Source organism: Leptosomus discolor, chromosome 3 (assembly GCF_034619465.1).
Source record: "Leptosomus discolor isolate bLepDis1 chromosome 3, bLepDis1.hap2, whole genome shotgun sequence".
NCBI lineage: Eukaryota > Metazoa > Chordata > Aves > Leptosomiformes > Leptosomidae > Leptosomus > Leptosomus discolor.
The window spans coordinates 44,366,340-44,391,394 of NC_141393.1; the positions used below are offsets into that span (position 1 = coordinate 44,366,340).

At 45.3% G+C, this 25,055-nt stretch overlaps 1 protein-coding gene across 2 annotated transcripts in view; it reads right to left on the reverse strand.

The window, feature by feature from the left end:
- Window positions 1–3,658: 3,658 nt before the first annotated feature.
- AMBRA1 (autophagy and beclin 1 regulator 1) overlaps window positions 3,659–25,055 on the reverse strand; it is a 125,636-nt gene continuing 104,239 nt past the window's right edge. For both annotated transcript variants that reach the window (XM_086462358.1, XM_086462359.1), the window contains 3 exons: window positions 14,872–14,964; window positions 13,068–13,261; window positions 3,659–5,257 (listed from right to left, as the gene is read on the reverse strand). In XM_086462358.1, the coding sequence (XP_086318484.1) occupies window positions 4,767–5,257; window positions 13,068–13,261; window positions 14,872–14,964 (778 nt within the window). In that variant the 3' untranslated portion in view covers window positions 3,659–4,766. The remainder of the gene's footprint in view (window positions 5,258–13,067; window positions 13,262–14,871; window positions 14,965–25,055) is intronic.

Here is a 25,055-nt window from a genome sequence, read left to right on the forward strand (position 1 = left end):
ATCCCTGCCAGCTCCTACCAGTGCTGTGTACCGGCCACAACCCTTGAAAGGCAAAACAAAAAGGAGCTGAGCGAGCTAACCAAGAACAGATGAGAGGCGCTTCTGTTTGAGACGCTGTGGGGAAATAAATCCCCGCGCTTCTCAGAGTGCACAGAGCTGGCTGTAATGAGTCTCCTGCCTATTACCACAGCAGGAGCCATGCAGTGGCAGCAGGGCAGGGAGGAGAGAGGCCTCTGCTCCCGGAGGTGAGGAGAAAGGGGTGCTGACATTAATTGGCTGGCAGAGGGTGGCAGCTGGAAATAAAGGCTGCCACCCCTCTCCCAGCCCCCTTTGTGTGCTGAGGGCCCCTCCATGCAGAGGTGGCAGCAGCACGGTATTTACACGTTGCACACCGAAATCCTAATTAGAGGTGGATGGCTCACATGCTGCATGCTTTAATTAATTTGCCGTTTCCTTTTGGAGAATAGCTTCTCTGACAGATTGGGACGGAGCAGAGAGGGCAGTTGCTCCCTGGCCAGCAGCCTGAGTGGCAGGCAGAGGGGCCAGCTATGGAGCTCTGCTTTGGCACCAGTAACGCAGGGGGAGAGACTCGCTGTGTACCCAGCTGTGACCTGGTCCCTTCCCTCTCAGTGCCCAGGCCAGCTCCTGGCTGTCATGTAGACCTGGAGTCTCAGCACCACCCAGCTATAGCATCACCCCACAGACGCTCCATGCCAGCCACATGCGGGTATGGCATGGGACTTCCAGGGGAAGTCAAATGGAGGTGCTGGAGACAACAGGCCAGCAAAGGGGAGGGGGCAGAAAACACAGGACTCACAGGGACAAGCGGGTCTCTCCACTTTGCTGTACCACCTGTCAGGCTTCAGCAACCCCCTGTAGGATCCCAGGTCTCCCCTCCAGGCAGTGCTCATCAGGTTTCAGGTGCAGGGATGCTGCAGCATTCACCGGCTACAGCAGTGCCCATGCAGATCAGCACTGTGAAAGACTCATATAGAAGTCCCTTCCAGCACAGCAGCTCTAACCATCACCTCCTCCCGCTGCCCCAGGCTTCTAGCACCTTCTTTCTTCCTCTCTAACCTAAATAATCTTATATCTTCAGCTGTTCCCCTCCTCTTCCAGCTCATTAGGGCTTTTAGAGAACACTGGCTCATACCAAACCTGACCAACCCTCTATAAACCTCTTTCCACGCCAAGAATTGGGTGTTACTTTTGACTCCAATTCCCACCTCAAAGAGCTTCCATCTCCAGGAGGACTCTACCCCTCACCCTTGAGGTGACTAAGTTTCTTTAATAGCCTCTTGTGAGGGACTTTATCAAAAGCCTTTCAAAACCTAAATAAAATTCACTGCGCCGTATTCCTCCTTTCCCTGGGATTTTGTTAGCACACTTAAAAGCTCCTGACAGGCTAAGGCTGAGAAATGCTTTTGGTTTTTAAAATTATTTCCTGCTCCTACACAGCAAAATTCTCATCTTGCTTCCTAAATTGGGCCAGCAAGCATGCACAGCTCTGGTTTGGTTTCCTCAGGCAGCTCTAGTTGAATTTCCACGTTGCTCCTCGCAAACCGTTTGCCTCAGCGCTGCATTATCACACTGCAGCGAGCAGGTAAGCTGTGAGGTTTGGGCAACAAGCCCTGTGCCACTGCTGCACTTGTCCTGGACGTGGGCTACCTCACCACCTCCTGTTCTGCACAGGGCTCTAGGCCTCAGGCCATCGTGCAGATTCAGTGGTGTTGCTCGAGCGTACAGGCCATCTCAGCCCTGCCCAAACCAACCAAGGAAGACTGCTGGGCCAGAACATGGTAGTCCAAGGCAGAGAGTTTTGTTCCACAAGATGCATGGAAGGCATAACAAATAAATTGCATTGTGGAGGGGAGGGTAGTGAACCCATGGCATAAGTGTGCTCCATTTTCCCTCCTGTTCCCCCTCTTCCCACCCACCCACCTCCCTCCATCAGGTCTCAGGCAGGGACAGAAACTGAGCACGGCAGATTCTAGGTCTGAAACTCAAAAAGCAGCATTGTGCTCTCTACATACAAGCCCACCACCACTGACAGCACCTGCTTAGTTGTGTGGCCGCAGCAGGTGATCTACGAACCACATCCAAGGCAACATCTGATTAAGCCCACCCACACCCACCCTGCCCACTGTTCCTGCTTAAAGCCTGTATGAACACAGGAGTCAGGCTGCAGCTGTTACCAGCCTTCGGCCCACAGCAGGTTAAGAGAACAAAGCTGCCTGCTCTGATCAGACCTCCATCCTTACCTCATCTGGAAGAGTCAAATGAAAGTCTACAAGCCTTGAATGAAAGGCTGCTTTGGAGCTTCAGAGATGTCCCAAGTCAATGTCAGAGACAGCAGCTGCGGTTTGCTCTTGCTCCCACAGAAGCTCACTACCTGCTCTGCCACCATTTCCAATGGGGACAGGTCTGGACCAAGGGGAAGTCCTCAGCAGAGCAGGCTTCAGGCCTCTGCACAGCAGCCTGGCCAGAGTGCACAGCAACGGTGCATGCCAGGCCTTTGAGAATCTGCCAACACTAGTGTGAGGCATGCCAGAAGACCCTTCTCAAACCACGATGGAAATTTTTCTGTAGGTAGCTTGGCTCTGGCTATGGAAACGGCCATCTGTAAATGCTCTGCAACACATCTACCAAGAACGGGCTTCAAGACTCTTCCAGGCATCGTGCAGGGAGAGGGAAGAAGAGATGCCAGGCTGAGCTGAAGCAGTTTTTTTCCAGGCTCTGTTTTAGTTTGTTTTCAAGCAGAGCAGTAAACAGCTCTGCCTAGATCTGCACTGCCCTGTCTGCCCAAGCCTTCAGCTGAGACAGCTCCTCCAGCTCCCAAGTGCCATCACATCCTCAGGCCACCCCACACTGAAGAAACAGAGGGATGCATGAAACCTTCCTCACCACACAAGGGAATCCCATTTTTCAGGCTGCTCTCCTGTCAGATCAGGGATGTGGTTGGCTCAGGGCAGGTTTTAGAGCCTCATTAACACTCTGCAATGAGGCCTGGCAGCAGCTGATTTGATTTAAGGTTCATTTCCAGGCTGTGATTTAAGAGAAGATTTGCTTAATGTTCTCTAACAGACTCTTCTGACTGGGAGCTTGAGTGCTGCCTAATGACAGCCTTATCTATTGTAATGCCTTGGCAGCGCAGAGTCTAGAGGAGCCGGGCAGGAGCGCAGCAGCTGCTGGTAGGTGCTCAGACAGCAGTGGAAGCATCCCTCACCGCAGAGTGGTAACACTAGGGCATGCATTTCTTTATCCAGAACAGCCAGACAGTGCTTTGAGAGGTCAGCAAGATGGACTACTCTCTGCTTGCCTAAGATAGACAGTGCTGCATCTCTACATACCTTTTTAAGCAGGATACTAGAAATGTTCCCCTTTCTTCCTAATGCAGTACTCGAATGATGGGAAACACAGAAGTGCCTGCGCAGCCCCAGGCCGGTTAAAAGGCGATTTGCAATCAAGACTCCCAAATGCTCCTCCCCGTTGCCCAGTTTTGGGCTTCCAACTCAAAGGCTGAGCCTGCTTTCCTCCTGGGAAGGGGGTGGTCATCATCTGTCATTTGTAAGCTACCCTGAGTTTCTGAGCTGGGTATGCCTACTCCAAGGCCAAACACAGAGAGAACCACCACACAAATGAAGATAGTAGGTCAAGCAACGGTTTGTCATATTTTAATGACATTGATCTTTGGTGTTTCCCTCGTTAGCACTCACACTTTCCCCGTCCTTCCTCCACAAGCCTGCTAGGGATGGAGAGTTACAAACGAAAAGGAAAATCACATTTGAGACTAAAAACAAAGTATCAGAGCCTTGATTTCTCCACTAGAAACTACATGTACAAGGTCAAGATTTCACATGCAACACTTTACATCACAGACTCATACCTCACACCCTGGTCTGGAGCTGAAAGACATTTCCTGCCCCCTGCCAAGGAGGTGTAGCTCAGTCCTGGCACTATGAACCACTGGGATGGCTCATTCATGTTAATATTGGCACAGCTTAGAACATCCTTGCTTGAACTGCATCCTGACTAGAAAGCAGTAGCCCCTGTCCCTCTACCCATCTATACAGCTCTGCTTAGGTTCCTGCCAAGTACTAAACTAACTCTCTAAAGAGGAAAGATCCCCAGCTGTGAGCAGATCCTGAGCCATGCAAGTTTTGGCAAAGCCCAGTTCTTCACAGAAAAGATGACACTGCAGGCAGGATAAATCTCAGAACACCACACTCTGAAGGGGGAGCAGTGCTGTGCCACAGAGTGGGACTGTGGCCTGGAAGACTCCTCCACCCCAGCAACGGAGCTGGAGCATCACGCCCAGGTTTGCCCAGTAGGACTGCCTGTCTCCAGAAGGATGCTGCAGGCCCCCTTCCCTTTCTTCACTCTACTGATCAGCCCCTGGGCATAGAAGGGCAGGAAAGAGGAAAGGAAAGAAGCTTTACAAAGGGTGACACTAACTGAAATTGCAGGGTTAGGGCTGAGCTCAGGGGATCCCAAGGGGCTTCAAAATCTGCAGGACGTGCAGCCAGTATAGTTCATACTCCTGTTAACTCTTCAACAGCGGGAATGTTGGAAGTTAAGTATGCTTTCTTTCCCATGGCTTCCCTTGCAGCGCTTATCCCTTCCCACTCACCCAGGATAGAGAAGCCCTCTTAACCACCAGCATCCTGTCAGAGCCACACATCCCTGCTCTTCCAGCTCCTGGCCAGCTGTGAGGTACAGGTCTCTGCTGAGCAGTACAAGGGTAGCACCAACACACAACTCAATCTCTACCTGTTCCGCGACTCCCCACTGGTGCTGTCATTACTACAGAAGTTGGTACTGTCAGGAAGATGGTTATTATTAGTTAGGTCACTGTATTCAATTGGTCCCTCAGTGTCCATGGAGGACTGGGCCTGCTCTGGCAGGTCCAGATCACCAGCACTTTGTCCTTCACTCCTGCTTGGGGCTGTCCGCGGGCTCAGGCCATGCTCTGACAGCTGCATAGACTCTGAAAGGATCCGTCCCTCCAGCTCAGCTGCCAGCTGTTGTGAGGTGGACTGCTGTGCTGATGTGCCCTCAGCTCCGGTGGACTCTGCACCAGTCTGAGAGCTGCGGTGGATCCGGTGGCTCACAATGATGTTGTTGCCAAAGCCACCCATGGACGCCATGGTGGTGCTCTGCTCCCGCTGGACCACAGCGGTCATGCCACCTTCTGCCATTAGCCTTTGGATCCTACTCAGGGCATCCTCCCCACTGGCCCCATATCCTGGACCTTCACCTGCAAGAGAAAGCAGAAGCAACTTTGGTGCACAAAGCAAACTACCATACAAAGAGAAAGCATGCTGGGTAGATGCATCACACAATGTGCATATGCTGGGACAGAAGATGGGTTTTGTTCCAGAGGGAGCCCAACATTTTATCCCCGTAACTTTTGGTGATGTGCCAAGAGCAGACAGCAGGTCTGTGCTTCCACATCACCTATGATCAATGAAAGATCAAGTGCGTAGGCTCTTGACTGGTATCTTTTCAGGAATGCAAAAACCATCTCTTAAGATCTAGAGTCTTTGTCTATACTATCTCCAAGCCTTCCCTTCATAGGCAGGCTGTACTGAGCTCTGAGGAAACCATCGTCAGTTGCCTTGGTTGCTGAAGATTACTTTTAAGGAACAAAATCTCACAGAAAAATAGTCCACGTAGGAGATTAAATATCCATGACAGGGAAGTCCAGGCCAGTTCTGTTTCCTAGCATCCTCCTTTTGCTACAAACCCTACCCAGACCATTGGGGAAAACAATCTGTAATCATAACCTTCTGGAATCATTCCACAGTGGGATCCTGACTATTCTTATTAAAGGGATAAATCTCATTCCCAGCTCCATGAAGCTATCGCAGTGCTGATTAGAGGAGAAAGCCATGAGCTCTCCTGGCACCAAGGAAACGAACAAGAATGTCAACAAGGCTAGATGTAGGCAGGAGTTAAAACACAACATAGAACAAAATACCATGCTGACCAGGAAGACAAAACCACTCGGGGCTGTGGGTGGAGATCACATATCCAACATGGGAGCTCGTGTATTCCGCACAGTCTACATTGTGCCACTGTAGAGGTTTTTTAAAAAAGCAAGATAGTTAAAGCTGTTAACATGTTATGTAGTTAGTCAGTGACAGCTTATTCCTTTTCCTCATGGGCTCAGTGGTACTTGCATCAAATACCACCAGCTTCCTCTACCACAGGGTATGGGTAATTTAATCTTCAAGCAAGTCTGCTGGCATACTGCTCTGCTGTAGAAATACTATGGACATTAAAGGCAAATTTAATTCTCACAAGCAGGGTAAGTCCCCTCCTGCTAGGAATGTAGTAAGGCTGCTATATCCACTATACATGCAGCAATTACATAGCTCCTTGGTTAGAGCATCAGTGAGACCACAGACCCACCAGTAACCACAGGAGAATCTGGAGCAGAGCCTAGAGGAGTGAGCAAGAATACCCCCTGGGCTGAGCCTGACCCACAACTCTACCAGAGAAATCCTGTTCAGGATGTGGCTGATGCATGAACTAGGAACCTGGCTGACCAACATGAAGACTCAGAACAGACAGAGGCAGCTATTAGACTGGAAACTTCAGTGTGAAAAACATGCATGTCAGGGGATAGTGAAGCATTAATAATGAGCAGAAGTGGAAGGTTTGAGAAGCATGGTTTTGGATTCAGTCATCGCTTCCTTCTGAGGGCATAGTTGTGAGCACTTCATTACCAACCATCTGGCCAGGCCACGAAGGAAGCTTGAAAAAGCCAAGATGTGCAACCTGGCTTACAGACATGCCAGCCAGCCCTATCTACACAAGTCCTGAAACAGCAGGTACTGTACTTCGACAGATCTCTTACTATAAACTTGCCCAATGCAGCAGCACTGGAACAGCAAATCAGCAAGGATCCCCAGTTGATGCTCCTCAGCATTAAAAACATGTGCTTCACCAGAGGAGTCTATGCAGGCAGCACACACCACAGCACCCCATGCTCTTCCCTGCCTCTTAATTATCAGGTGCTATGGCTGAATTTTCAGCTGAGACAGCTGCTTGCTCAGAAAACAGGCAAGGGCTGATGCCACACCAGAAATCAGCCAGTCATGAGCCTTTGGATTATGAGCACAGAGATACAGCAGCATTGGAAATTCTAGAAAGACAGTCCACCAAGGGCCAGAAGCGAGCCTCACCATTCAAGCACCTCTGCTTTGGAAGTTGTCCTTGCCTTTTTCCCCTCAGAGTTTGACAATGACTTTGAATGACTGGTTCACAGCAAAGCTTCCTGCGCAATTTGCCTTGAGCTGAGCTACAGCACAGATTCACATACAGCCCGCTTCTACTGCCTGGCAACTCCCACACATGTTCTTTCACCAGGCTGCCAATGCAGACTACATTAGTAACTCAGTGCAAGTAAAATAAGCTAACTTCCATTTGGTGGAGGTTCAGAGTGTGCACACAGGCACTTACCCAAAACAACAGCAATGCCGTAAAACAACACACCTCAGCTTGCTGTAAGTTTCGACTTGCTGCAGTGGCCAAACCCCATTCCCTGTGCCACCAGCTGAACAAAACCAGGACAGAGAGAAACCCCATACTTGTGACACTTTTTTCAGACTCCAAAGGCATATCCAGAGCATGAACCTGAGCTTGCTCAGGAGCAGGCAAAGTGAAAGCACATCTAATTCTCCATACAGAGAAGGCAATTCCTCTTCTCTCATTTTATGCTCAAAACTACATCCGGATCTCCCAGGCTCTGTAAAATTCTTTATCTTAAGCTCTCATTCTTCTAAGCCTACCTTCTAGGGTCAGAAAACCAGAAAAAATTCAGAGAGTACTACAGAGAAAAATCTAGAAAACTGAACTAACCAGCTCCAGCTGCAGTATGTAAAGTATCAGTGTAACACTTGCCAGTCCGTCCTCCACCTAGGCTGTCCCTGTATTAGAATCCATCACAGAGCAGGAAGCAATCTTGAGATGCAGTCTGCATCTTTTTCTGGTAAGAGACACAAGTTCTGTGCCTGACAGGACAGAAAAGCACCACCCATGGTTCCTTTCCGCAATACGAGTAAGTAATAGTGCCGTGCCCACAGTGCTGCGTTCCTACAAACCTTTTCCACTCTAATCTAAATCTATCCCAAAGACAGACACAACACATTACTCTTGAGAGTAATTATCCCAAAGACCAGTGGATTTCTGTCAATCTAGCTGACTGGCTCCAACATTAACAAAATACTCCGCTAACACATCTGTCTTTTCAAGTCCTCTGCCATGCTACTCCAGCAAGACAAGAATTTGACACAGAAGATTACAAAGGCAAAACAGCTGCCAAACTTTCAGTGGAGCTGAGCATAAGGCAAAAGCATTTCCACTCTTAAATAAAGTGGCCTCTGAAGTACTTACAGGGAGTTCAACTTGTTTATCTCTGAGCTGGACGGCACACACCTGATAAAGAGCAAAACCCACAGATGAGATCAGGCTCCTCTGTGGCTGTGTGATATACTGATGTAACTCCTGAATTTCTTCCTATTTTCAGCTTTCCTCTTTCTAAAACCAGCAGTAGTTAGTAGCCATGCTTGCAAACAAAGCTTCAAAATTAGAACTAAGAGTAAGCAGTGCAGAGATTTCTAAGTCTTTAGAGAACATGGAATAATAGCTCTGAGGTGTGAGCTGACCCACTAATTCAGATGCTCAAAGACAAAATTATCAGCATTTTAAAATTAATTCACTCCTTGCATAACAATAGGAAAGGGAGGGTCACCAGCACAGCATAACCAGCTATGAATAATCACATCTCCCTTACGTGTCAGAAGAAATACTACCACTTTTATCCCTAACCAAGCTCAGAAGCATGTTCAAGCTTCCTTTCTGAAGTAGCTAAACCAAACAACTACACAGAACTCAGAAAAGACAACTGCTTTGATTTGTAACAAATTTCTGAGCAATATCTCACCTTAGCGATTTGTATAAGTGAAACTTATTTTTGTAATGAGAGTTTAAAAGTAGCCCCCATAATTTAATCCCAAGAGAGCCAGGTACTTGGAGTAGCTCACACTGTAAAGGCTTGCATAGCACACACTTCTAGAACCTGATTCTACTTTTTAGGTAGTGCTTTTCAGAGGGCTTTAAAGAAAAACTGAAATTTGCAGTTCTATAGGACATGAGACACACATTTTACAGATGGGCGGGCAGATGAAAGGCTAAGGGATCTACCCACGTTTCTACTTGGAAAATGAGAGGCAGATCTGGAAGCCGATCCCTGCTGTCCTGGTTCCTATTTCCACATCAATCGTGCAAGAGTCACAGCACATCTGACAACAGCATTCCTCTTCCCTCTCATAAGTATCTGCAACAACCTCTGAAAGCAGTTGGACAGGATGGAAATTTGTACCGGCTGGTGAGAAACACTTCAACCAAATAGGTTACAAGCTGTATGTGGCATGACAGCAGTCAATATGTTGCTCCCCCAAAGACAGGCAAAGTAGCAATCCACTGACAGCAAGTCTTCTGACGGCAACAATTTCAGTAGTTCATAACACATGCCTACTTGTACAACGAGCATTGAGCTACCTATCTGAATTTTAAGCCCCAAAGACAATGCAGATGATAGGAATTTCAGTTATTTCCATAAATTTTTTTTTGAGTGTGGGTTTTTTTTTTCCTTTTTAAACAACTGGATTACCTAAAAGATGTATTGATATACTTTCAATAGCCAGGGGACAGCATGGGTGCATAATCAAACAAGCATCCTGAAGCTCTGCAAAGGTCCATTTCCCTCAGTCTGCAGCACCTTTTGCACAGCTGCAGTCCCTGAGAGTTACTGCCACTTGCACCCTACTCCACAGATCCAGCAGCCTGAACAAGTGGCAGCCACAGCCTGACTCAATCTGGGCTGGGAATCACAATTTCTAAAGGTTAAAGCTTTGGGCCATTAAATATCATTAGGAATTTTTGTTGTTTTTTAAGCGACATTTAATTTGCCAGTTGAATACAGATCCCTCCCCTATCATGCCTGTCCATTTGCAAGGCAAAGTGTAGTATAACTCCCAACAGACTGCTTCTCATTAAGAGTGCCTCAAAGTTACAGCTCCATCACAATTTCCACTATGTCTGTCAGCTTAAAAGAAAGCAGGAGACAGCTGAAACACTGCTTCAGACATTTCTTGGTACCTCTCCTAGTTTCCTCTCAACTTTAACTCCCTTTGGTTTATGTGTTCCTTGGGAGCACAGTTCAGAAAGCAGCTATTAACAGCTGCAAAACAAAAAGATACAGACATTAGAGGGATTCTCTTCTAATAAAGTCATCATATACTCATTCCTCCAAAGGAGGTAGAAAGATAATCAGAACAGCAAAGTCCCCGCAGAGCTTTGCATGAGAAAAGGAAACTATTTATACCTGCACAGAGCTTAATTAGATTTCTGATGCGATTCTGCATACTTTTTTTTTTTTTTGTACAGTAAGCACATAGCAGCCAGAAATGCCCTGAGCCAGAATTCCCCACAACAGCAGGGCTGACAGGACACAGGACAGAAGCCCACTCTTGGGGGTAGCACTAGCCTTTCTTTCACCTCTCTTTTTTTTTTTTTTTTAATTTATTTAATATTCAAGGGGGTTTGATTTGTTTTGGGTTTTTTGCCTCTTCATAAGGTGATAACTAAAATACCTTCCTTTACTGAGAATCACATCTGATTTATCCATTCTGCTGCTGATAATACTGCTAAGCCTTCATGTAGTGATTTACATCTTCAAAGCCCCATACAAAATACTAATTAATCTTCACAGCCTCTGGTATACTGTACTATGGGAAGATTTATTCCCACTTGGTAGATGATTAATAATTTGCCCTAGGTCACACACCAAGTTAGTGGTAGCGCATTTTTTCCTTTTTCTCTTTTCCTTTGTCTCTCTGACATCTAGATCCTGCTTATTAGGAAACACTGTTTCCTTTTCAACAGGCAATGAGTTATGGTAGATGCAGTGGGCAAATTCACCATCAGAAGAGCAGCACAGCATCTAATCTAGCCTGCCTGAACACACTGGACAAGCATCGCAAGAGTTTACGATGCCGAAAATACAGTAACCTTAATGCCACAAGCAGTGCAATGGGGCTCAAATGTAATGCGAAGCATGAAGACGCTTGGATGAACCAGATCACGAACACCACAAGTCCCTGGCTGACTGGTTGAGGTGTAGGTAACAGCAGCTGAAAATTTGTCTTTCTGCTTCATGATAGATCCTTGTACTCTTCCTGTGTTATGGACCACAGAGGTTTTTTGGGTCCTACACGCTCCTGATAGTTAATCTCCTGACACCTCCCTGCTTTGAGCTGCTCTTGAGCCTTTGCACAGGGGTTTCCATGGAGGATGCAACTAGCCTAAGTACTGACCAACTACAGGGTAGGACCGCTTGGCTCATCTCCAGCGCATATATCCATACTGGAATAACCCCTTTGTTCTAAAGATCCTTATACAGTAGACAGGAGTGTGACAGCCCATTTTGCAAGTGAGGCCACTTGCAAGGGGACATGCAATAAGTTACCATCTGAGCCAGAAATCACACCGGCCATGGAACCCACCAACCTTCTTCCAAGCACGAAAGGGAGACAGAGAAGTCTCTGTCCTAGGCTTGTAGGCTCTTTTTTCTTACAAATGCTACATGTTTTGCTCCTTTGTAGAGATAACCTGTCCAAGGCACTGGCAAAGGACAACCCCTTTCAACTAATGGTCTTGTTGAAAACAATGATCTAGATCTGAAAGGTTAATCAAAAAGAAAGAGATAATGAAACCTTCAGACAATTGCAGAACAGCAGCAGAGAGAAGCAGCACTGGAGATCTCCACTGGTTTAAAAGAGCAGAGAAAGACCCTCAAGCCTGCAGGCTGTCATGGCCTTGATGCAAGAAGGTCCCATGCCGTATCCTGTTCTCAGTCTGCTGTACTACATTCAGTGGAAGAACCAGTTCCCACAAGTTCAGCATTTGTCCAGACATCCTACATTCAAGCTTTATTCACACGCCCTCAACTGTACTAACCTTCCAGAGAGGTTAATCCCAGCTCTGCTGAGATAAGCAGATGGGAAATACCACAGGTCAGGAATTTGCCACTTAACTTTGAACAGAAGAGCTGAGATCAGAGAAACACAAAGCCTTATCACACATGCTGGATGCTACACAACAGAAATTGTTGAAGAGTCACATGCCAAAAAGCATCTTTCAGAGCAACAGAGCACAAATACGCATACAGGCACAAACTGGCAGGTCATGGGCTGCTTCCCAAAGCCAAGTGGTTTCATCATGAACCAACATCTTCAGAACTGTCTCCTTGATTTTCTGTCTTTCCTATGTATATACTGCCCAACTCCTCCTTACCTAAGCCTTCAGAGTTGGACTCAAACACAATGCTACAGTATAGAAACAAGAACCCTGGACAAAATCACCATACTTTCAAAAGATCAGCAATTTTATCATCATGTAGGAACTGCACAACAGCTGCTTCCAGCTCTTTACATGTTGGTAAGTTTTCCTGGACTGGAAAATGCCAGAGACCTTTTTGAATAGTTGAGCTGGACATTCATTACAGCCTTCATTGATCAGACTAAACAGAATACTCATATCTACTTTGTGAGAAGTGATTTACAGTATTTTGGTTTGTATCCAGATGCTAGGCTTGTGAAGTCTGCACAGGTTTTAGATGCAGAGGTTGACAGGACCAAGCTAAGCTCTAACAGAGGCAGAAATGATAATTCTTAGCAGTTCACAGCCTTACTGATGGTTAAAATTCAGGAGATCTGTGAGAAATGATGCCAGCACAGCTGATGCTACAAAGACATGATCTGGAGAAGAGTTCACTTTGCCCTCTAAAAGCATGCGAAAAAGGTAACTTCTCTATTCACATGGGCAAAGATTCACTCTCCTGATCATCTTGGTGTGGCTACAGGCAAATTAAGCTGGAGAAATCTTTGCTGAAGAGGTAACAGACGTGTCCAAATGCACTGACAGGGTGCAGAACCTATATGGAAACTCCTCATGCACCAGGTAAGCTCTGTCAGATAAATCACTGGTTGAGCTCATACCTTCCCCAGTCCCTGCAGAGGTGGATTCGTGCTCCTGTACCTCCCTCTCTGTCTGAGTCTCGGCATTCTGCAGCTGAGGTGCCAAGGTCTGGGTACCCTGCGAAGTCACAGAAGTGGGGGGGTTTCGGGGTTGCAGGCCTATGGCATTCATCAGGCCCATGTCCCTGTCTGTCCTCCATGTGGCTCTGCTGGTTCTGAAAAGAGAGAGAAACAAGTAAGACCAGGAGCATTGGAGGCAATGTGCCCCAGCAAGATTGAAGCATCCACCTGAGCGTCTTCTTGCCTGCAGTCCAACCACGCATCTGCTAGCCCGTGTGCAGATGGGGCTGGAGGGAACTGTGACCTGCACTTATTCACACACACACCTTCCTCTCCAGCCCCAGCTGGATTGTCTCTTAAGCCAATAGAGTCTTACAGCCCACTCACCCTTCCACAGAAGCAGCATGTCTGACAGGCACAGATAGATATCCCTGCAGCATCACTAAGCCTGCAGAACGACTCTGTCTTGGGGTCACCGAGTTGAGTAGGCAACACGACATGCAGCACAGGACCATAAATCCACACACACAACCTCCCTCATCACTGGCAGGGTGATTTTAACTCCCAAGGATGCAGACTGTATCCCTTCCCTCCTCTGGAACTCCTAGTTTGACAGCATCACACAAGAATGCACTCCAGCAGGTATTTCTGCCTGTTCCAGTTGGACAAGAGAAATTCTCTGTTCTCAAGAACAGACAACAGGAACAGCCTCAAGGCTCATTAGCTTCTTCTCAGAATTGAACAGTTGAAGCATATAATGCTACAAGAGATGAATCTTGACAATGCCCGGATGCTCTTCCCAAAACTGACCTCTGTCTGTAAGTGCTGGAAATGGTAAAGAGATTCTAGGAAAGACTGCCTCATTCACAACCTTTTTTCATGAGGATTTGAAACCTACCACACTTTTCTTGCTCTCTGAGCTAGTTCATTCTTGAGCAGTATTTCTGCTTTCAAGCTGCTCCTAAGTCCATCATGCAAGACTGGTATGTGCTGTCAAAAAATGTGATTAGTGGCCATATCCACTCACACAGCAGAGTAAAGAATCTCTACTGCTTATTTTTCACTCTCAACCAGCCCAAGGCACAGACATTGCCCTGTACACCAGCTCGTAACTTCCCTGGGATCCTGGAGCTCACAATTCAGAAAAAAGACTGACACCCTCTTGCTGAGATCAGCTGGCTTAAGGAGGAGTACTTTTCACTGGGACAAGAAGCAAAGGACTGCAGCACCACCCTCGTGTTTAGAATAACTAACATGTGCCTCACCAGATAGACTGGATGAAGCAGCCAATAGGACTGTCAAGGGATTTAGCTTTATTTTTAGAGTTTAGTGCTGAGAAACGACTGTCCCATGACCAGAAACCAAAGGGATGAATACCAGTCACCAGGACTACCCAATGAATTTGCACCCATCTCTGTGACACCCCCCCCCCCCCCCCCCAATTCTCCAGTTATCCTCCAAAGGCCATTTACTTTCCATGGTGTTTTTGATGCACCAAGCACCACAAGTTCCTCCTGCAGCTTTCTCAAGGATGTTACTGAGGCCACAGATGACACATGTACTTCACTATCACTGGCAACACTTTTGAGCGCTGAATGTCACTTACTGGAAGCAGGCCAGGTGGCCCAGCTATGCAGTGTCAGAGGTGGAAAAAAATGCATAATGAAAGCTGCCAGTGCTAAGGGAACAAAGAGTTGTTATCAGATGTAACAAAAGCAGCAGAAAGCATCAGGTATCTCTAAGCCATACCCACGGGTAGACTCACCCAGGCCGCTCAGTGCTCCTGCTGTTGGAATGCACAGTGAAGACATTCTCATTCAGCTGGTCCCAGTGGTACTCAACTCCAGAGTTTAAGGCCCTTGGAACAAACACCAAAGGAGGAAAAAATATTAGTATAGAAGAACACTATTCCAGCCAGCACACATTATGTCCTCACAAGATGAAGGACAGTGTTGATTCCTGCCCTACAGAAACTGCAGATCTAGCTCAGTTCATATTTTTGTTAAAAGGGCTCATCACCATAAACAGCCTTGCAAATATGGAGCACTGCATTACCCAGATTGCTCCGGAATATTCCATTCATTTCCATTCAATATTAGGACTGAGGCCAGCACCAGGAGCAGAGAGATTTTCAGGAAATGAAGATATACAACTGTGTGTATAAGATCAGGTTACCCTAAATACAAGTGACTGAACAAAGAATTGGAATGGGAAGGCCAGTTCTCTCTGTGTCTGTCAGCATTTCCTGCACTGGGTAATGCCGAGTAAAACATTCCTCTTATTTGACATTTAGTTTCTTTGCAAATGGTTCTCATTCTACTTATAAATAAATCTCTATACAGCCCTCTCACCAACAGTCACTGTGGAGCAAGGGCAAACGTAGAGGATATTTTAATAAGTTTCCACAAAGGAGTTTGTACCGGGTCAACTACATGTGCATCTGAAAAGTCCAAAACTTGAATTTTACAGCTAATTCTACCAAACTTAATAGAACAGCCAACTCTGGCAACCTTTCGCAGTGCGTTTCCCAAAAAGACAGGCAAAGCCAGGGATGGCTTATCACTCCACAGGAACAGGCAAGGTTAACAATGTATTGCCAGTTGTCACAGCATTGCTGAAGACTATGGGCAATCACAGAAACTAAATCACCGTAACTATAATGCTCTAAGTACCTCTCACACTATTTCTACGGCCCAACAACTCTTAAACTGGAAGAGGATATCAGCAAATCCAGCTTACTCTATGCCATACAGAAACATCAAGAGGACAGGCACACTCTGTGCAGTCCAAGGCAGTATGGAGATCTCCCACCTACTTGTGTATCCTACCTCCAGAAGCACTATGGGCTGCAATGCCATGGAAAAGACTTTCTGTACAGTGTTTTGCCATGCCAGCTCCCTGTGAGCTGGCCTGGGAGTTTCAAAACAGCACTGTGTACCACCACATGGCTGCTGGGCTGCAGATTCATCCCTGATGGTGCTAGGCAGAGTTAACAGTGCTGTGCAGTGGTCACCACAAGGCGAGTAAAAAGGAAAAAAAAAAGGTCCTGTGCAGACAGAAGGGAATTGCATCTGAAGAGCTGGACTTGCATCACATTGCAGGCAGTCTCAGAGCAGGAACTAAGCATAGTCCACAATCCGAAGGAAGGATTCAGGGCAAGTAGTTGGTAGCTGGTTATGGCTTAGGCACAGACATGGTGTTCTACATATATATAAAAGCTGTTGTCTCTGTAATGAGATACCTCAGCAGAACTGGTAAGAACCCCAGCTTAGAGGACTGTGCTGGTCAGATGTGCTACAATGGGAGAGCTGTGTGTGCTGGAGGCCCCAGGCTAGGATGCTGGGGTGACAGTACCCCAGGCTAGGATGCTGGGGTGACAGTACCCCAGGCTGGGACCAAGGGCGAAAGCTGGAGAAAATTAGGTCAACAAAACCACACATGGAGTCTACAGGAAGTAATCAGTCATCACTTTCTTTTTTATGCTGAGCTAGCCCTACACTGCATTATACCCCATGAAAGCAGCTGCCAGGGAGACGGTTTACAAAGGCTTCAGAGTTTATTGACAGACGGTATAACCTGTCACTAAAACTGTGCCAGTCCCCCTGGCTGCTCCATCCCCTGCCTAGTATACTGAGACCTAGCTGACACACTTTACTGTCTGCAAAGCAGCACACTCCCTAGGCAAATCAGTGTTTCTGACCTGGTAGGCAAAATTTCCAGAAAAATCTTAGTTTGCTTGGTATCTGCAGCTATTACCCAACAGAGCTAAAGTGACCCATGCTCTTCACTCTCCTTTCACACTTCTTCATGCTTTTGCTAGGCCAAAGCGTGGGTTGGAAATACCGTTTCCCCTCTTCCCCCAAAAGCATGTTCTTGTACTACATAGAAAAAGCTCTGAGTCTGATTCATCTCATTTCTACAAAAGCATGATGGTACTAGACTGACATGAGGTACATCAAGTTAAAAACTCCTATCCCTGCTCCTACGCATTCAGCAAAGGCTTACTAGTGTACATGCAGGTTGCCGGACAGGAAAGTCCATTCTAACTCCACACTGTCAATTTGCACCCTTCCCTGGACTGTGAAATCAACAGCCATTCCATTTAATACATGACTTTGCACACTGGTTTTAAACACTGTCATTTATCAACAGAGTTTCACTGCCAGGGTCTTATTAGTTACTCATTTACTGTCAGAGAATCAAGATCCTTTCCCAGAAGGACCACCTGTAGCAGCTGGTGGAACACTGACAAAGAGGCTTAAGCCAAGGTCACTAGACTTGGCCACAATGGGAGTTCAACATCCTCAGCACCACTTTAACCTGGCTTTTTAGTCTGGCCTGCATGTGTCTCCCTGCAGGGCCAGAAAAATGGCTCAGAATAAACAGCTGGCACTCAGTACTGCAGCAGCAAGCATCCTCACAGCTATGCTTCAGCAGACCTTTCCCCCACCAGTGTCAGCTAAACAACTTATCTTCTCCCAACTCCATCTCTTACAAGACTTGAAGCAATAAAATCCTCTGTGTGATCTTTGGTTTTGTTCTCTTTTGCATGCATCTGCATATCTCTGACCTGCATCTCATCTGCCTCTCCACAGCTGTAAGAGCAATATCCAGCTTGCTGCCCATTAGGTCTTCCAACCTTTATATGATTTTTTTGAGGCTACAGAAGAGATATTTCAGACTGCATCAAGGTACAGTGCAGAAAACAAATGTCTGAACTTAAAGGGAACTTGTTGGGCACTATACTTTTATACAGAGGTCCTAACTTCCCTTCTTAATAAGTAAAGATTTCATCAAAGAAATGCTGCTATTGTATGGGTTAAGTGCCAGTTTTAAGACGATGCCTACACTAGAAACTTGATCACATAATCGCACCTTAAACCAACTTAAGTACACAACAAGATGTGTGATAACCACAATTACCTTGGTTTAAATCAGATTTTCAATTAAGCTTAAAGATTTCCACTGGTTTAAGCACACCTCTTTAAAACAGTGCAATCTGCCTTTTCAGAAAGCCTAAAGGTTTTTTAACACCTCTTGCAAAACATTGTTTGAATTTTGTAAATTAGCAAGCCTTTCACAGCATGTTTCCCAGGAGATTTGCAAATCAAGGTCTGACTATTCATTTCACAGAAGCAGAGCTCACACTGGAGAAATGAGTATTTTTCAGGTAATGTAAGCATTTAACTTTTTCTCCATCAAACTCTAGACATGGAAATGCTGGAAGCACTTTACATCTTCCAAGGCATAAGGTAGAAGCTCTGTGTAGCATGGAGAATGTTGCCGCTTAGATGTGGATGCAGCAAGGAGGACATTTGTTGCCCAGGGTTTCAGGGTGAAAAATTGCAATTCTCCACAGTGCGTCAGTCATGGACAGTGAAGCCCACTTAGTCAAGTTCTTATTTTCTTCCTTTTTATGGCTGTCACTAAGCTCTGTAAGCCCTCCCTGGAAATTTCCATTAGCTTTGTTAAAGGCAGAGCTGCTCACAGCCTGGCTTTCCCAGCAGGGATCTGTTCAGAGATGGACTTTTCCTTCACGCCTGTGTCCAGCTCACATTAATAACGAGCTTGGAAAGGACAAAGGGCACAGATTTGCATGCTTTGCTGAAAGTCAAATAAGGATTCAGAGTGGAGCCTGTTACGTACCGAGAGCCAACAACTTAGGCAGCACAGCCTCTCCCTCTGCATGGAGGTATTACCTACACAGCTCAGCTATGTCCCCCTGAAAAAACTACGACCAAACTCTAAGAATTAATGAAAAAATTATTCATATGAGACAAGAAAGCTGAAATATGATTTACTGCATTGGCTTAACAGTACTTGAAAAGTAAACTGACAAAGCACAGGTCAGCACAAAATGACTTAAGACATCTGGGTAACCCCCCAGCTGACATATCTAAAATTGGGAGTTGAAGAGGAGAGATTAGGATCAAAGTTCCCCAACAGTATGTAACAATACAGCTCAGCAGCAAGATGGTAAGAAAAAAAAAAATAAATTTGCAAGTAGAGTATGCACGCCCAGGAAGGCATAAACAACACTGCCTATCTTTTCACTTAAACCATGCCCCATACTGAAGAAGGTAGCAGCAACAGTCAAATGCACTGCTGTCCTCCTTCAAATCCTGCCTCATGGAAAGGCCCAACAGTAGCACGCTTGTCTGCTACAGCACTGAATTAAATTTTGATTAAGGTGTTGCTGCCTACAATCCCATCTAAAAATATCAGCACAACCCCATTACTACCACGAAGACTGTGGCAAGCCCAACATGGAGAAGACTAGCTGCAAAGTGACACCATGCAGCAAGCAGGTAGGTGGATACCTGATTTTCATACTGTCGAGGTTCGCTTTCTCCTTACTCTTTAAAGCTGATTTCTCAAACATACTGTCCATTCAAGATCACTAACAGCAAGCATGCAAGACCAGGTTAGTTTACAAAGGACTTGGATTCCCCAAGATGTCCCTTCCTCCCTTTGTGTAAACTTGTCATTCTTAAACCATTCAAACTCTATCAAGGAAATACGGACTGAGCTATGGAGAGCAAGGTGACACTATACTAAGGAACAGGAATCTGTTGTCCTTGTTTGGGAAGGAAGAAGCAGCACATGGTATCTCACGTAATGCAATGCTCGGCTGGATTCCAGATGCATCTTTGTCAGCAGCTCATTATCTCTTCTGCCAGCATGTGATGATCAGCACAGCAAGCCCATTCCTGGCTCCCGTGATTAGCTAGGCAATGGTATTGTCAGTACAAGGCAAAGTTTGGCACTCTCAGCAGCTGCCTGGATAGGAAAACAATCATTTCTAATGCTCTACTTCATAAATATTTAGCTTTCTGTGCAGGCGATGAACCACGTGCAGACACAAATCCAAGTGAAAATTGGCTGCAGTGCAAACTATATGGAACCAGCAAACAGGATTCCTGAAGTAGCTCTGCTAGGCAGTAAATCCCTTTGACCAAGGAAGAGGTGGCAGCTTCACTGGCACTGGACTTTTTCAGAGCACGCCCTTGGAGTACAGTCCATGTATGACTAGTCAGGGGAAGAGCATGAGATCAAGTATAAGAATTCCTAACAAGATAAGTCATACAGAACTCAAGATCCGCAGTTTACGATTAACAACCGCACAGACATTTAAGTGACATATGAAATTACCCTATTTATCACATTCAGAGGAACAACAGAAAGGTCAACCCTTCTCTGCAAGTAGTAGCAGGTGCATTGTTACTCCCCATACTGCTACAGCTCACTAATTTTCCAGAATCCTGCAAGCTTCACCCACCTGGAAACCAGCAACCATGCAGAAACACTTCCTGACATCTACTTGAATTGCCAAAGGTGCTGCAGAAGCAGGACAGCAAGCAGCTTGGTGCAGCTGGTAGCTGTGTGCCAGCTTCAGGGAGGATGCCAACTCGACTCAGAACACTATGCAAGATGACTAGCCCTGTTTATTTGATTGTGCAGTCCTGCCAGCTAGGTTAACTAGTGGGATTTTTGAAGAGGCTCTATTCAAACTCATACCATTTAAATGAGATCAGCCTTATAAATCTGGAGGCACTAATAGATAGTAACACTCCTCTGTCTCAACAGCATGAACACGCACAAGTTTGCTCTGCCTACCAGTAGGCAACTAAAGCTGGATATGGTCCAGGCACTCGCAGCCAGTGGGTAAGATCTAGACAGAAGGCACACCTCTAACAGTCATCTTCAATGGGCAAAAATGTGACATTGCAGCTAAAGAAGAGAGTCATCTGTCAGCTAAGCTGTTAGATACCTCAGGGAAAGAGAGAAGAGGGATTAACACAGCAGGAAGAACATAAACACGATGGTTTCTTCTGATCCACAGGGTCACCACAGCTAAAACCTAAGTGATTCCAGGAGTCAGCATTTGTAACCTGCCTGTCTAGCAGTTTGCATGTAGCAGATGAGCAGACTCATGACAAGGAGGACACACCAACAGAAAGCTTAAGAGGAATTTGTCTTCCATTCAACAGGAGTGATAAACGGAAATTAAGCACCAAGACAACAACAGAGCAGGAGAGAGTTTTGTATGAAAGTTTGGATGTTCAGTTATCTTGGGACTCAAGAACTAATATTGAGGTTGAGTGCGCTGCCCTTAAGGCACATGAAGCTACACAGCAAAATCTGTGTTGAGAACAAGAAAAGTCTCTCACAGACAGTCTTCGTGCCCATGCCAATTCTTCTACCAAAATGCTGCAACAGTTTTTTAAAGCAGCTTTTCCCAGAGCTTTTTTACACCACTCAGTGTGACATAGGAAATTGTAACTCACACCTGAGAGAACAAGAGGATTGCTTTTAGTCTTGAACGTGACTCCCGTAATACTGATGCTGTAATTAGACATCAGCTACTTTGACATGTAGAAGAGAGATATCCTAGTTTAGAGGGGGCACACTGTGGTCATCATTAAACGCAAATTATTTGTAAGCAGATGGACAAAACACTCACACAAGGTGGGCCCAGAGTTAAGATTTACATGTTTATGTGAATAAGAACATACTATCCAGGCAAAGTAGCCTGGAATAAACAAGGCAGAAATAAATCAAATAAGAATTTCCTGAATTTTCACTGATTTTCTTCTCGCTCACAATCTTGCCAATGCTCCATGACATCCTTCACTTATACAGCTCCAACCACACCAAGTAGCACATAGGGATCCTCTGGAAAGTAAACAACAGATTCCAGACAGCAGAGCTTTAACTTCCTTAAATAAGAACAACTTAGCTTGGTATCACCTTAAACCAAGCTCTAAAGATGGATAACTTGCTTAAATTCCTCTAAAAACCTAAAGGCTTGTTAATTGCTTAAAGTGATTACAGGCAGGCTATACTCCAAATAAGCTTTGAACTCTCAGAATATCTTAAGCTGTTTATCATCCATCTGCTCTTCCAGTGGCTTAGACAATTTAGGATGTTAGGAGTCTGAGGGAGCACAAATTGCTTAAGCCTTCTAAGGCCTTAAACATCTTAAACTGCTACAAGTATCGAGAGCAAATGTCACTCTGTAGTATTCTTTGAACTTCCACTAGCATTCTAGTAGAAATTAATATTTATGTTGATTCAAAGGTGACTTCCACGTAGGCTTGTTTTGTAGACCTTATGCCAACAAACTAAACCAGGAAAATGCACTTAGAATGGGAGAAATCAACTTCAAAATAAATATTTAAAATTAGCAAGCATAGTGATGCTTTTTTCTTGGGTTTTTTTGTTTGTTTGTTTTTGTGGGGTTGTTTTGTTTTGTTTTTTAAATAGAACATTGCGATGTGCACACACAAAGCTGCCAAGCTCCAGAACCAAGATCTTGGCTTAGTCAAATCTCAATTAGACCCACAGGGCAAACCAAGTTTATATGTTTAATTTTCAGCAGCTTGGAAATTAGCCAACTAAAAAGTGTTCCATTTAGCTTTCAGGAGAAGCTTAAAAAAAAAAAAAAAAAGAAAGAAAAACCAAACACCCCTAATTCACAATTATTACTCCAATCACTCCCCGTTTGTAGACACTGAGTTGAGACCAATAACTACCTGAAAGGAGGTTATAGCAAAGTGGGTGTTGGCCTCTTCTCCCAAGTATCAAGTGATAGGAGGAGAGGAAACAGCCTCAAGTTGTGCCAGGGTAGGTTTAGATTGGCCACTAAGAAAAATTCCTTCACTGAAAGGGTTATCAGTTATTGGAAGGGGCTGCCCAGGGAAGTGGTGGAGTCACCCACCATCCCTGGAGGTATTTAAGAGACGTGTAGATGAGGTGCTTAGCGACATGGTTTAGCAGTGGACTTGGCAGTGTTAGGTTCATGGTTGGACTTGATGATCTTAAAGGTCTTTTTCAATAATTTTTTTTTTTTTTTTTACAGAACCAGATACCTTGAGGATTTAAAAAAGGGAAAGAAGAAAAAAAAGTTGGCTGTTTTATTTGCTAGCTGGAGTCACTACAGTCCTGCTAGAAAACATAGGCATAAGGGGCAACAAACAAAATTCCACAAATAAAACTGGATCAAAGACCAGAAAATTAAAGATGACCTTGTTGGAAAGCCAAGGAAGTAAACAACTAAACAAGGAAGGTCTAGTATAGACGTGCAGTGAAAAGGAAGGATGGACTGCTGCTGCCAAAGAAGGAAAAGACATTCTAAGAATAAACAGGAGGAAAACTGTACTGGAATGAAAAAAAGAGTCTGTTCATCAGTGAGGCTAAGGAGAAAAAAACAATAATGACTCCAAGTAGCAGAGATACTTAATTTTCTCTCTGAAGTCACCACTTAAAAATGTATTGAAGAGTACTTATGCAACTAGGGACTAAGAAAAGAAGTAGACATAGCAGTTAGTTGCACTCATTAAGGAAAAAAATAATTTAAGTTAACTTTTTTGAGCCATTCACACCAGCACTCCTCAAAAAGAAAGCCATATTTAAATTGGCAATTACTTTCTCCTAAACATAACCCTTATCCTTAAATGCAGCAGTATAACAAAGAAAAAAAGAAGATACACGAAAACAATGAAAGAGCGAGCCACATGCAGTAGGCAGTAAGTCAAATAATTGATTGCATGAAATTTAATTGCTTTTGGAGATAGAATTAGAAAAAAGTAAAGGAAGAAAAGGCAGCAGATGTGATCTGAATAGATGTAAGTGAAGCATTTGGTAACTGTTCTTAAGAGTATGTGGTCATGCTTTTAGAAAGATTGCTATCCAATATAAGAACCAGTAAGGACCCTCAGAAGCTCAGTGAAATAGTACACAATAGTAAGCAGCAGGTTAGGTTTCTTTAACACTGAGCTCTGTACCAAGTTCCCTTTATCATGGTGGAAAATAAATGTCATTAACTAGTCAGTGCTTCTGTGTATTTTCAATAATCAGGTGAGGGAAATGAACTTGCTAATAACTGAAGACTTAAAGCAGCTCTCAATTTATCTCTTGGATTCATAGACATATTAAGTGGAATTTTACGAGGGCATCTTCCACCTAATGCTATCATTCATCCTGGATATCAAATTCATGTACAGAAACATAAATAGAAACGGAATAAAAACCAGTATCATCACGGAAATATTTGTTTCAAGCCTCCATATTACCACTCCTCTTGCATCTGCAATGACTGAGCCTCTCGGCACTCAAGATACCTAAGGCTTCCCTGCACAATTTGGAAATAATTAATTTCATTTTTTTCTTAAGTGCATGAATAATAAAATCCAAGTATAAGCTTTCAGGATGCATCTTTAGGGCAAAATTTGCCATCTTCCCCCTTTTACCAATCAAAATCGCTTTTCACCCTCATTTAGAAAATTTAATGTATATCTTGTGATTAACAGGTGTAACGGGACTGCGTGGCAAGGTTTTGGTAGCGGGGGGGTTACAGGGGTGGCTTCTGTATGAAGTTGCTAGAAGTTTCCCCTATGTCGGATATAGCCAATGCCAGCCGGCTTTAAGACGGACCCGCCGCTGGCCAAGGCCGAGCCAATCAGCGACAGCGTTTTTCGCCTCTGTGATAACGTATTTAAGAGAGTGAAAAAGTTGTTGCGCTGCAGTAATTGCAACGAGTGAGAGGAGTGAGAATATGTGAGAGAAACATCCCACAGACACTAAGGTCAGCGAAGAAGGGGGGGGGAGGAGATGCTCCAGGTGCTGGAGCAGTGATTCCCCTGCAACATGTGGTGAAGACCATGGTGAGGCAGGCTGTCCCCCTGCAGCCCATGGGCGGTGGAGCAGATGACTGCCTACACCCCGTGGAGGGCCCCCACGCTGGAGTAGGTGGATGCCTGAAGGAGGCTGTGACCCCATGGGAAGCCTGCTCCTGGCAGGACCTGTGGCCCATGGAGAGAGAAAAGCCCACGCTGGAGCAGGTTTGCTGCCAGAGACCCCATGAGGGGGGCTCACGCTGGAGCAGTTGGTTCCTGAAGGACTGCACACCATGAAGGAGACCCACGTTGGAGCAGTTCATGAAGGACT